The 12,090-nt window shown below is 37.2% G+C and overlaps 1 protein-coding gene across 1 annotated transcript; it reads right to left on the bottom strand.

Annotated features, from left to right (window-relative positions):
* Positions 1 to 1,969: 1,969 nt before the first annotated feature.
* FGF6 (fibroblast growth factor 6) lies at positions 1,970 to 12,001 on the bottom strand. The gene is made up of 5 exons (XM_003202568.4): positions 11,646 to 12,001; positions 10,642 to 10,745; positions 8,309 to 8,556; positions 3,840 to 3,947; positions 1,970 to 2,087 (listed from the first exon to the last, which is right to left on the bottom strand). The coding sequence occupies exons 1-3, from the start codon at positions 11,983 to 11,985 to the stop codon at positions 8,380 to 8,382; spliced, it is 621 nt and encodes a 206-aa protein (XP_003202616.1). The 5' UTR covers positions 11,986 to 12,001; the 3' UTR covers positions 1,970 to 2,087; positions 3,840 to 3,947; positions 8,309 to 8,379.
* Positions 12,002 to 12,090: the final 89 nt, after the last annotated feature.

Raw genomic sequence — 12,090 nt, forward strand, 5'->3', positions numbered from 1 at the left:
GTGGCGGCCATAGCGGTGAGGCCAGTCTCTTTTCAGTGGTACGTGGAGACAGGACGAGGGGAAACGGACATAAGCTGCAGCATAGGAAGTTTCGCACGAATGTGCGTAAGAACTTCTTCACGGTGAGGGTGACGGAGCACTGGAACAGGCTGCCCAGGGAGGTTGTGGAGTCTCCTTCTCTGGAGATATTCAAGTCTCGCCTGGACGCCTACCTGTGCGACCTGGTGTAGGGAACCTGCTTTGGCAGGGGGGTTGGTCTCGATGATCTCTAGAGGTCCCTTCCAACCCCTACAATTCTGTGATTCTGTGATTCTGTGAAGGAATCATAAGGCTATCACAGAGGCAGTGTCTATAGAGAATTATTCCTGATGCAACCTCCTCTGGTTTTGAAGTTCAAAGAAGAGTCGTGCTTTCTGCTTTCACATATGCTGCTCACAGTACTTCTGTCAGCTCAGATCATTTCAGGAGCTACTGACAACCCAAGGTCATGAAGCTAATGAAAACAACACCCACAGATGAAGACAAGACAAAGCCAGACTGAGTGGACAGATTATGGGTCTTTGCCAGTGGCTTCAGGCCTGGGAACATGGAAGGTAGAATGGCCTTCTGTTATGAGAGAAGAGACCTGCTGTGAAACTCTCCTGTTCTTGTATGGTTGCAAGGAGAAACATTCCACAGGAGCAGTTACCTTCTCCGTGACAGATCAGAGAATAAGGAAGTAAGTAGCTAGAGAGCAAACAGTACAAGGTTCTAAGGAGATGCATCCTCTGTAAGCCACTTGATTAATTTTTCTGTTTAAATTGCATTTGCTCTAGTCTGTTAAGGGCAAACTGCATTTGTCCTTCCCTCACAAGCATCCCATGCCTTTATAGTTTTGGGAACAGAACCTGAGGTGAGCAGCCAGAGTTCCTTAGTCTGAAGGGTAGGTCAAAGTGGTAAGAGGAATAAAGTTACTGTGTCACAGTGAATCACAGAATTGAATCACATTGTATCCACAGAGACAGATACAGTTCTAAATTTCAAATGACTGGGAGAAGTGAGAAAATTATGTGAATGGAGTAAAGTATAGCCATTTATTTTTCCTTCTATTCATAGAGATGTGGAGCCTAGTCATCATTGTTTTTTTTCTCACCAAAGTTCCCTGAAGATTATTTTCCGTGAGCTGGGAGCACCCAATGAGAAGGGAGCTCAGAATCATCTCTTTCTCCCAAGACAAGGAGGCATTCATCTAGCTGTGCCTGGCTAGTGCCATATTTCAAAAGGCAAACTGTGATCCAGAAGCAGAAACCAGCCTGTTTCTGCAGCGGTGTTTAATAAGCTGGCCAGTAAAGTAGTCTTTTCCTAGCTTCTGCAGATGTCCTCCTCACCAGGTCATTTATGTCTCTATTTCGCTTGTTTGCCCTTGTTTCCAGTCACTGTATGTCAGTTGTGTCGCTTTTCCAGTTCCTATTTCTGCCTAAAATTACTGCCCTTCAGATCAGCAAACAAGGCACTACAGCAAACAGAAATGTTGGCTAATTCATCCATGAAATGTAGTCCTTTCCCATGTGACATTCAGTCCATACACATAGCAACAATATGAAGAATTTATGATTACTTTTAAACAGAAAGAGCTATTGCAGGATAGCATAGACAGCCAAAATATGAAATATAAATGCAGAGAATGGCATTTAGTCATTGCTAAAGTTTGTGGGCCCCTCAGAAGGGTCTTCCTGCAAGAAGAATTTTGGAGATTTGTCCAGTCTGCAATGCCATACTGGTTATGGATTGATTAATAGTGTGCTTGAACCACTGAGTCAGCAGCAGATTCTCAGCTATTAGTTTCTAGTAACATCTCAGTGTAGTTCTCAGACTGGGAGAAGTCTGTATTAATTTAACTAACTGAAGAAATGATTAAGTGGCAACACAGAAGAGAGGGAGAGCAAACCTTATCACATCGCTGAAATATGGCAAAACTTACCAATCAACTGAAATGCGTTATTCCTTCCTCCTCTACCCCTCCCAGTTTTAGGGAATAGTGAGTCAAAAATCTTCAGATGGCTGCAGGAAGCTGCCCTCCCAAAGTAGTTCCAAGCAAGAAGAAAAAGCTATTTAATAAAAGAAAAACTATTATTCCATATTCAATGATGATATTCCAATTCAGTTCTTGTGCACAGCACAAGAGTATAAAAATAGACACAATTTCACAAAGAATTGGACAGTTTTATGTTTCTTGTAAATTTACAGTCTCAGTTGTGAGTCTGTATTGAATCCTAGTATGAGGTATATTTTAATGATAAAAAACAATGTAAGAACATTGGCACCATTTTACTGTGCAAAATATTGGAATTGAAATAATTAGTCAGGTATATATAAATTATTCTGCTTTTCCACTGTGTGTGTGGCTGTATCTCTACATGTCTGGGGAAAAGTGAATTTATTTTGATACAAGTTGTACTGATAAGCTTGTTAGTGTTCATTGATAGATGGACCTGCAGTTTGTCTAGATTACAGATAGAGCTGTGTCTCTGGACCAACTGAACAAACTGGCTAACTTGGCTGCAAAAGGGCTGCAGAAAAAAGTGTAGAAACTAAAGTGCTAAACCTGGTCTAAATTTGTTAAAAGTGCTAAAAGCAGAAAGGCAGAGAGATGGCAGGGCAGTTATTCCTTATGCCTAGTGGTATTACCATTGCCTAGTGGTACTACAATACTATTTCATGAATAGCCTAGTGAGGGAAGAGCACAATGCTGTACAATGAGGAACAGAAAATTGGCTGAAAAATCTTCAAAAGTCAGTTATTAGTTGGAATATAATAGAGGTGGATAGGTCAGTTACCAAAAGGTGTGAAATATGTTGTCAAGTCAGAAAAACGGGCACGTGGAGAATATTGGCAGATTGATTTTACTGAATTGCTTCGGACTAGAGGACTGAGGTATAGGTTAATCATAGTGGATACATTTACTGGTTGGTCTTTCCATGTTGCACCAATAAAGCAGGGAAGTGGTGAAAATATTATTGAAATAATTTTTTCCAAGATTTGGAATACACGTAGGAATGTCATCTGATAGAAGCACACATTTTGTAGTTAAAGTAGTTGTTGAAATCAGTGAATTGCTAAACATTACATGGAAGTTGCATACTCCTTATGAACTCCAGTCTAGTGAGAAAGTGGAAAGAATGAATGAAATGCTCAAAACACAGCTGAGCAAATATGTCAAGAGACCTCTATGGACTGCACTTGGGTTTTGCATTTAGTCTTGTTGAGAATTAGAATCCAGACTTGAGGCCTTAGCCCATACAAACTGATGTACAGATGACCATTTCAGACTCCTGAGTTCTAGGAGAGATGCAAACACAGGGGGAAAATAATACAAGAAACTAATTGCTCTCAGAAGAGTCTTGCAAGAGATAAATAAATATATGGTCTTAAATAAATTTGAGTCTGGATTCCTCAATGAATCCATTCCAACCAGGACACTGGCATATATCAAACCCTGGACTTCTGAAACATTGCAAGAGAAGTGTAAAGGACCCTTCCAAGTTTCCACCTACAATGCAGTGAAACTGGAAGGAAAAAGATCCTGGATTAATTATTCTTGGATTAAGAAGGCACCTTCCACATGGAAAGTTGAATCAACTACCTCACTATTGAAAGTTAAGATAATCAAGCAAGCATAATGTAAAAAGTAACATTGCTGGTGGGAATTAGCTTTGTAGGCTGTGAAGGATGGAAATGTAATGTACATTTACAAATCGTAGGGAAACTAGCTAATGTACTTATTCTTAACTATTGCTGAATATGTTACCAAGGAACATGCAAACAGGGTATCCATTAGCAGGAGAATTATCACATCGTACCAAAATAGGTAGAATTGGCAACGGCAGCAGTCTGGTTTGTGTTGATATGGAATACAAAAATGAATCCAACACTAAAAATGCAGAACAATTTCCATTCCTTGCGGTCCTCTGGGGAGAGAACAGAAAAAATAGCACATGGTTTAGAGAAAACCAACCAAATGTAGGAAAAAAGTGAATCATTCTATACATTCATTTTGCATTTTTCACACAAAGCCTAACTGAACAAAACACCAAAATGTGAGGAAGGGTATTTAAAGATACTTTTGGTTCTGGTGGTCCAACTGTACGCTTTGTTACAGGAGCCAATTAACAGCTGTTTTTAAGGGCCCTATGGAGAAGTCTTGGTTATATGAGGAAAATAAAGGTATGTTTGCTGGTAGACTAATGTCCCTCAATCAGAGTCAGTTGTCCTGTGCACATGGGGAGATATTCCCAGCAATGCAAATTCAAGACAACAGTGCAATGGCTGGGATTTACCTAGAAACTGTTTCTGATAGTTATTTTTCTATGTGCAATTATTGTTCTGACTATTGCTGGAGATACAATAGATTGATATAGTGAAGGTTTTTGTGCGTTATTTACAGACTCTCAAAGGAAAAGGAGGGATTGATACAAGTTGTGATGATATTGTTAACCTGGCTAGTGTTCGTTGATGGATAGCCCTGCAATTTGTTTAGATAACAGAAAGAGCTGTGTCTCTGGACCAAGGAGGAAATGAAGTTCTGCTGAGTCTTTGTGCCTAACAAATAGGAAGTCCTGCTTGGAATCAGTTACTGAGTATGTAACATGTCTCTGAGAAATTTCCACATATGTAGCATACCTTTGGGAAAAGTTCTGCCTATGTAACACAAGTAATGCATGCAAGCTGAAGATCTTTTTTGCAAGGCATGTGTGGTAGAAGGAGCATATCCCCCATGCATCCAGTGCTGATAATAAAGTGTTCCTGCTCTCTAACTTGAGTTTTAAGAGAGTTTTCTGATTGACTGATTTACAGTATCAATGTAAGAGCATAATAAAATGTCAGTAAAGATTTTTTGTAACAGAGGTGGATTAGGCCTTAAATTATTATGGGATCTGTCTGTGTAAAAAGAAACATTGAAAATGTGCAAAGTCTGAGCCACACAGCCTGTATGAGGAATTCATAGCAATGCTTTCAAAGATGGTAGCTCATTTCATGACTTTGTGCTACTGCATGCTGAGATGCTTTGAAAGTGACCATTGAAAAAACCTGTCAATAATAGGTTTCTTATTTAACCCTCACTTGTGAAACTGATTCATTTTCATGAGTTTGACTTCACATAGTCACATATCCATGGAACTATTCTTTTCAAAAATGTCTTGCTTAAGAATTTGACAGATTATACCTATATGCTCACTATAACCTCCATTTTTCATAAATTCTGCTTGTGAATGGTATTTTTTCCTTCTGTGCCAGCTCAGCAAGTTTATCAGGAATTATCTAAAGTGAGTGGCAGTTTTTCAAAGTCTTCCATCTACTATGAGCTGCCTCTGGACTGCTTGCACATACACAGCAATGTGTCAGTAAATGCCTTAACTCCTCTAGTAAATGTAGTCAAGCATTCACTTAAGAAGAGTCTCTGTCAAAGTATTCTATCCAGCTAGTCTATAACAGAACAACGCTACAATACTGCATTAGTTGTATTTGAGGGGCTTGCTGCCAAACTTACGACACCTGTCAATGGCATAATTTACTCTCATTAATCAGGACTCCTGACATTGAAAACTTCTATGGTTTCAGTGTCGGCTTCAAGTGTTGATGTGGCTGGCATTGGTATGTAATATGAACAAAGCAATGGTGCAAATTGAAACTCAGCAGAGTGAATGGCTTGGGTTTCCAAATGTCCAGCAAAACAGCATCTTGCAGAAGTTTGCAGTTCTTGAGAACAAGTTTGGCTCAGAAGGCTGGATTTGAAGAGACTTCTTGTGATGTGTTTCTACAGTTTGTTCTTGTTGACCCAAATGTATGAAACAGAGTCAGTGAGTCTGATTCTCATCTTTCATGCCAGCTGTCCCATTACTTAACAGTACTGGCAACAACAAATTACTCCAGACTACGTTGGCTTAAGAGGGAAAAGATTTCATTCTAACCTAATGATTCTGGTGTAATCAGAAACAAACATTTCTGTCAACATTCAGACAATAATTTTTTCTGTCCATACACTCTTCCTACTTTCTTCAAACTTCATTTCATAGACAACTAGGAATGTAACAAAAGAATACAGATTGCTAGATAACACTGCTGTAGACTGCCTATCCACACCTTTAGGAAACAAATTCTAACTTAATGGATATCCTACAAACTTTTCTTTGACACAATCTGCCCTCTGCTTTTTCTCTTAAAATGCATTCTTTTTTTCTAACGCAAACTGTTGCACAGATTGTGGATGAACAAAACGTGCCAATCTAGCTTCTCTCTACATACTGCCAGATCATGTGCTTATATAATTTCTTTCTTCTTCTCATTGAGATATGATAGAAAAGAACCAAATATACTTAAAGTAGTAAATAGAAAGGAATTCAAGACAGAGAAATTTCCTACAATAACCCTTTGCTGGTAACTCATTTCTTTTGCCATATATAAAGTACCCCATTTGTGTATGATAAGTAGTCCATTTTTTTTTTGTTCTTTGCTTATGCTGTGATCACCACTTAATTCAAGCAAAATAAATTCAAATTCAAGTGTAAATCACACAAAACTAGTTGTAAAACTGTGTCATATTCACAAAAGAATTTTGACAGTTATTCAGAAAGTGTGGCTGTAAATGTACCTTTTTTGTAGGCATGCTCTTTGGGCCAAATCTTCTGCACCTATAAAATGAGAGTCTAGTTTGGCTGGTTTACTCCATCTGAGAATCTGTCCCTGAACAGTGTTTTTCATACATTTCAGAAGGCTCAAATTCATTATGAATAGACATCCCCTACAAATAGAATGGCATGTCAAGGCTGGACGTAATTGCATTTTAGCTGGACATGGGAGATATTATATTGCACTCAGATGTTCACTTCAGCAGCAGCATGGTCCATCTATGCTGAAAATGCTCATGCTCTGACATTGCACTGAATCTATTTTCAAATTTAGGAGCACATCATCAATACAAGAATCTCAAGGCTACTGGTAACCAACATTTATAGTGACTATTGACTTAAGGCCTCTAAAAATACCCTTTCAAAAACACAGAGAATGTAGCTTCATTGGTAATATGGAAAAAGATTGTTAAGATACTTAGGAAAGGTTATGCACCGTTTGTATATCTTCTAGGAGAGATTTGGGAAAATTCCATATAGCTTGCCATGTTATTTTCGAATATGATGATTTGCAAATGATGTAAGTAAGAATTATAGTATAAATTCCTGTGCAACTATCTGGGAAGGTGGGCTTACATAATTTCTTTCTTCTTCTGTCCTTCATACCTCATTGAGGTATGATAGAAAAGAGCCAATTATACTTGAAGTAGAAGGGAATTCAAGACAGAAATTTCCTATGGTAACTCTTCACTGGAAACTTCCATGAATTCCATACAATTTATAAATTACACCCTGCAGTTCTATTTTAGTTCTTAAAGACAAAAAAAGATTAAGCTGAAATTTAAAATGTTGCCATTAAGTATTTACTGTTCTGTGTGTATATATACATAAGAAAACCTAAGTGTCTAGAGACAGGATGCATCCAGAGATACATTATAAGTATATAATTATTTAGATACACACACATCCCATGTCTATGTTTATATTGAAAGTGTACTCTTCTGTATTAGAGGTGGGTCTAAACTTAAATAGCACACAAAATGCTAATCGGGTGGCACTCAACTTCCTCGTAATCTCATGCATTTTGCATTTGGGATCAATTTCTGATCTATCCTGTGTTTCTTCCTGATGGAAATTTATTGTAGGTTTTCATTTTATCAGCAAGTTCATGTGAGGATAACCTGCAGAATTTTTCAGAAACAGAGGAGCTCCAGGGATAGACAGCTTACTTGTGTGGAAATGCTTGTGGAATGAACACCAGCATAATCAAAATTGACCAAGGACCTTATGAGACAGTACACGTGTACAAGCGTATAAGAGGAGGTGCAGGCAGATATTCAAATGGAACAAACTACTTGAATCTCTAATGAAGCAGTCTTCTGTTGTTTTGGCACATGATATATAAACAGCTCACAATTAAGGCTTATTATCTGAGGTAATTAATATTAATTTGTAAATAATAAACAATTGATTAGATAATTATCACAGAAATTCTACGTTTTTCAAATACATTCTTTCCCTTTGCACTCCAAGTTGTATTTTGTTTTGATCAGCAACAAAGGAGTCACACAGCCATGTAAAATCAGAATACATATTCTCTATGTTGAATCTAGTACAAATATTTTCATCCAAATATATACATACACATATATTTGTGGGTTTTTTGTTTTTGTTTTTTTCAATGAACAACATATATACTTTACCTGGGAAATTATTCCAGTGTGCAAAATGAAGTAGTTTTTCTTGGGCTTTAGATCTTCTCCTTTGATCCTGCTCATATTCTTGGTAAAAAGTGGGTTGCTGTCATCGCAGGAGAAACTTTATTTCCTTTCTTCACTCTCCCATGTTTGCTGAGTGCTATATAAGCACCATGGTAAGCATTTGATTCATATGCATTGTAGTTGTTGGGCAGCAAGGTTTCTTTGAATTTGCACTCATCATGGAAAGCAGCCTATAGAACAGGAAGAAAGAGAGAGAAAAAAAAAAAAAAGCAGGTGTAATTAATATTTCAGAAAGACTCAGATCACTTATCTTGCTAATGTTTTTACAGATAATGAGTTTATTATCAAGTGCAACTGGTGGTGCCATTGTATCTATATCTAACAATAAATCTCCCCACTCTGTGCTTAATTTCTTGTTACGTGAACTTGGATGTCACCTGTCTGGATAATGGACTGCGTACTTCCTGTGGCAGATCAAATTAAATGAAAATCATGTATTTCTCCTTTTTTTTTTTTTGTAAACAATAATTTGCCAGTATCATGTCCTTTTATCCAATTGCTTTATTTCACACCTCCCCTCTGCAAGAAGCACTGTGATTTATGAAAGAATAATGTGCTGGCTGCTAAAAGCTTCAGTTCTTTTGCAATTAGCAGTGTTTGGGAAGAACTGGTTCCTTGAATAAAATCTTTGTTTATCATTAAATGTTTCTTTTATTAAATCATAAGTGATGATATTCAACTGTTAGCGGGATATGCAATAATTTCTAATCTGGGAAAACTGTTGTATTTATTTTAATGTTATGTCCCCTAAATCCAAGGAAAGGGAGTTATCTGGGAGAGGACATCCAAGGAATAGCAAGAGAAGAACGCAGAGCACTGAGAAAATTAAAAGAGCAAGAAGAATAATTCCCTGACATAAGATGCCTGGCACATGAGACACTACCAGTGCTGTTCTACTTGAACATCTTTATAATAAAATGATTCAAAGCTTATTAGAGCTTAGCTTAGGACATCATGTGAATGCACACCTATTACAGCTTTTAAAAATATGTTTGAAAACAATTGAGACTGAGTAGAAACTAGAATATGCAGATAGATAACTGGATAGGTAGATAGATAGATAGATAGATAGATAGATAGATAGATAGATAGATAGATAGATAGACAGACAGACAAATATCAAAAGACGCTCTGGATCCAGATCCTGCACTTCTTTAGAAAGCCTCATTTAGCACAGCTTTTGGGCTTCTGGAACTTTTATGTGTTTGAACTCAAAATTGAGCAAAATAATATTCTCAAATTGGAAACTTAAAATATCACATTGTCACTATTTCTGTGAGAAGGAATCAATAATAATTACCAATCATTCGTTATTTGGTATTTTATTAAGCATTGAAATGGTTTTTATAGATTACAACTGTTTCAAAGGAACTGACTTTGTTGTTTCTTGATCAAAAATAAAATAAAATTTAGGAGCTTAACTCATTCAGTATTATTCATTACTTTGAGATGGATTGGTTTTGCTCATTGCCCAGTCAGATTTTTTCAAACAAGCTTCCTAACAAATGTCTTTTCTACTAAATTTTGAGACTGAAGATTCAGGTATCAGAGACTAAACTGTATTTAAAAAGCACAGGTAGCACTTTCTAGATGAGAATGATGTTGATTGTGTTTCAGTGTGACTTGCGTATCATAGTTAACAGCTATAGCTCTTCCTTCACTCTTTGACAATGATCTCAAAAAACATTCTTAAAATAGCCCCAGATGGATATGTGGGCTTAGTACAGTAGAATTCCCTATTCTTCCTGGCAAGGTTGTTTTGGTAAGAAGGGGAACACTGTCATGATTTTACTAACTACAGCTAGCATAGATAGCTCTAATTCTCTCTCCTACACAGGCATATACATACACATCAGTGCACAGATTCACACATACACTTTACCTCTTAGGGTTTTTTCCACAGCACACCTGTAAGCATAATGCAGTGCTGGCATGAGCAGGATTCTCTGTTACTAGAACATGTTTGCAGTGCCAAGCCCTTAGAAGACACCACCTAATTGATCTGTCCTATTTGCAAAATACATTCAGCTTCCTAGGGTACTCTCTGTACAACCTACTGAAAAACTTTAACAGCTGCACCACTTGTTGCTTTGAATAACACTGATGATATTAGCCTGGGTTGGCTTTATGTAGCTGGAAGGCAGTTTTCTCTACTTGAAATCAGATATTTCTCAGTGGAGGAAAAACAAATAAACAACAAAAAAAGTTTAAAGCTTTTGTTTAAAGCTTGAAACATTATTTGCATTTATACTCACAGTTCCATACAGCTTCCCCTTGTTGTTCATTCCAAGGAAGAGAGCACTTTCCACACCAAACAGGCTTACAATACCTCTTTCTACAGTAGATATTTCAAAGAGGCCTAAAAAATAAGAAGTTCATTAGAAAAATTATCACAGAATTTATAGCTAATCAAAGGCAATTCAGATAATTGATTTATTTTAAATCCCTAGTGAACATACCATATTTTTTATTATAATTATTTTCCTGCCTGTGCATAATAGAAGTACACATAAATTATCTGGGTTTTTTTTTTTGTTCGCTTGTTTTCTCCTACATGCTGAAGGATCTTACAATGATTATTCTGGAATCATGTTCTTGTCGATTCGAATCGATTTTGCTCACAGATCTGTCAAATTCTCAAATTCTCCTAGGCTTTCTAATATTTAAATTTTTTGTATCTGCTTAATTTATAATTACAGAGTATGACATTGATCTCTAGAGAAGTATGGCTTGTATTTGAAGCCCTTTGTGATAGCTACAAAATTTATAGCTACTGCCTTCAAAGACAAATTCAAACCCACAGGATGCTTTTCTTCTAATCTTACAGATGCAGAACAGCAGCCGCAAGAACAAGCAGATCAGTTGTAACTCTGTAACTCTTCAGTAACAGAGTGTCCCAAGACTAGGATTCCAAAATCACAGGAGCTCAGAGACTGTCTCCTGAATTCAAAAGGCAGATGAGAAGGTGAGTAGCAAGAAAATGCAGTAGAAAGTAAGTTTTCAACCTGGTTCATCTTCTCTGGTCTGTGCAGTAAAGCACAGCAAAAATAAATTGTATCTAAATTTGTCTAGGCATTTGTAACATGTTTCAACATGAGGGATTCGAATGTCTATTGATCTCAGAGAATTTTAAAGGGCAACAGATGTAGCACAGATTGGTAATTTCAACTAATAATATTTGCATTCTATGAATGGTAATTACTAGAGTTCACAGCAATTAAGTGACATATATTCTAGTTCATTTCTGAATGCAACTCACTGTATTGGTTTTCATTGTGAACTCCATTTATCCTTCCATCTGGAAGGATTTGAAGATGAAATCCGATGCCCACATTGCAGTAGAGCCTCCGCTGCCTCTTGATTCCTAGCAAATAGTCATTCTCCCAGTTCACATCTGACTTTTCCTCTGACATCTCAGAAATGGATCTGGATAACAGAGATTGCCATCCTCTTTCCAGCAATGTTCCATTAGTTCTGCTTACAACTCGGTGTGTTGAAGCAATCCCAGCTAGAAAACCCAAGAGAATAAAAACAGTCAATGTCCATTGAATGGTGGCTTCACAAGACATAATGATGAGAAGTCTTTGTGCAGCGGTCATCTGGTCAACCTCCAGGGCACGTGGTCAGAATTAATGGTCCTAAAAATATCGCCCCTCTTATTTTTCTCCCTTCAGTATGGTGGCATAGGCTTATTTTTGGAAAGC

Source organism: Meleagris gallopavo, chromosome 1, assembly GCF_000146605.3.
Source record: "Meleagris gallopavo isolate NT-WF06-2002-E0010 breed Aviagen turkey brand Nicholas breeding stock chromosome 1, Turkey_5.1, whole genome shotgun sequence".
In the NCBI taxonomy this organism is placed as follows: domain Eukaryota; kingdom Metazoa; phylum Chordata; class Aves; order Galliformes; family Phasianidae; genus Meleagris; species Meleagris gallopavo.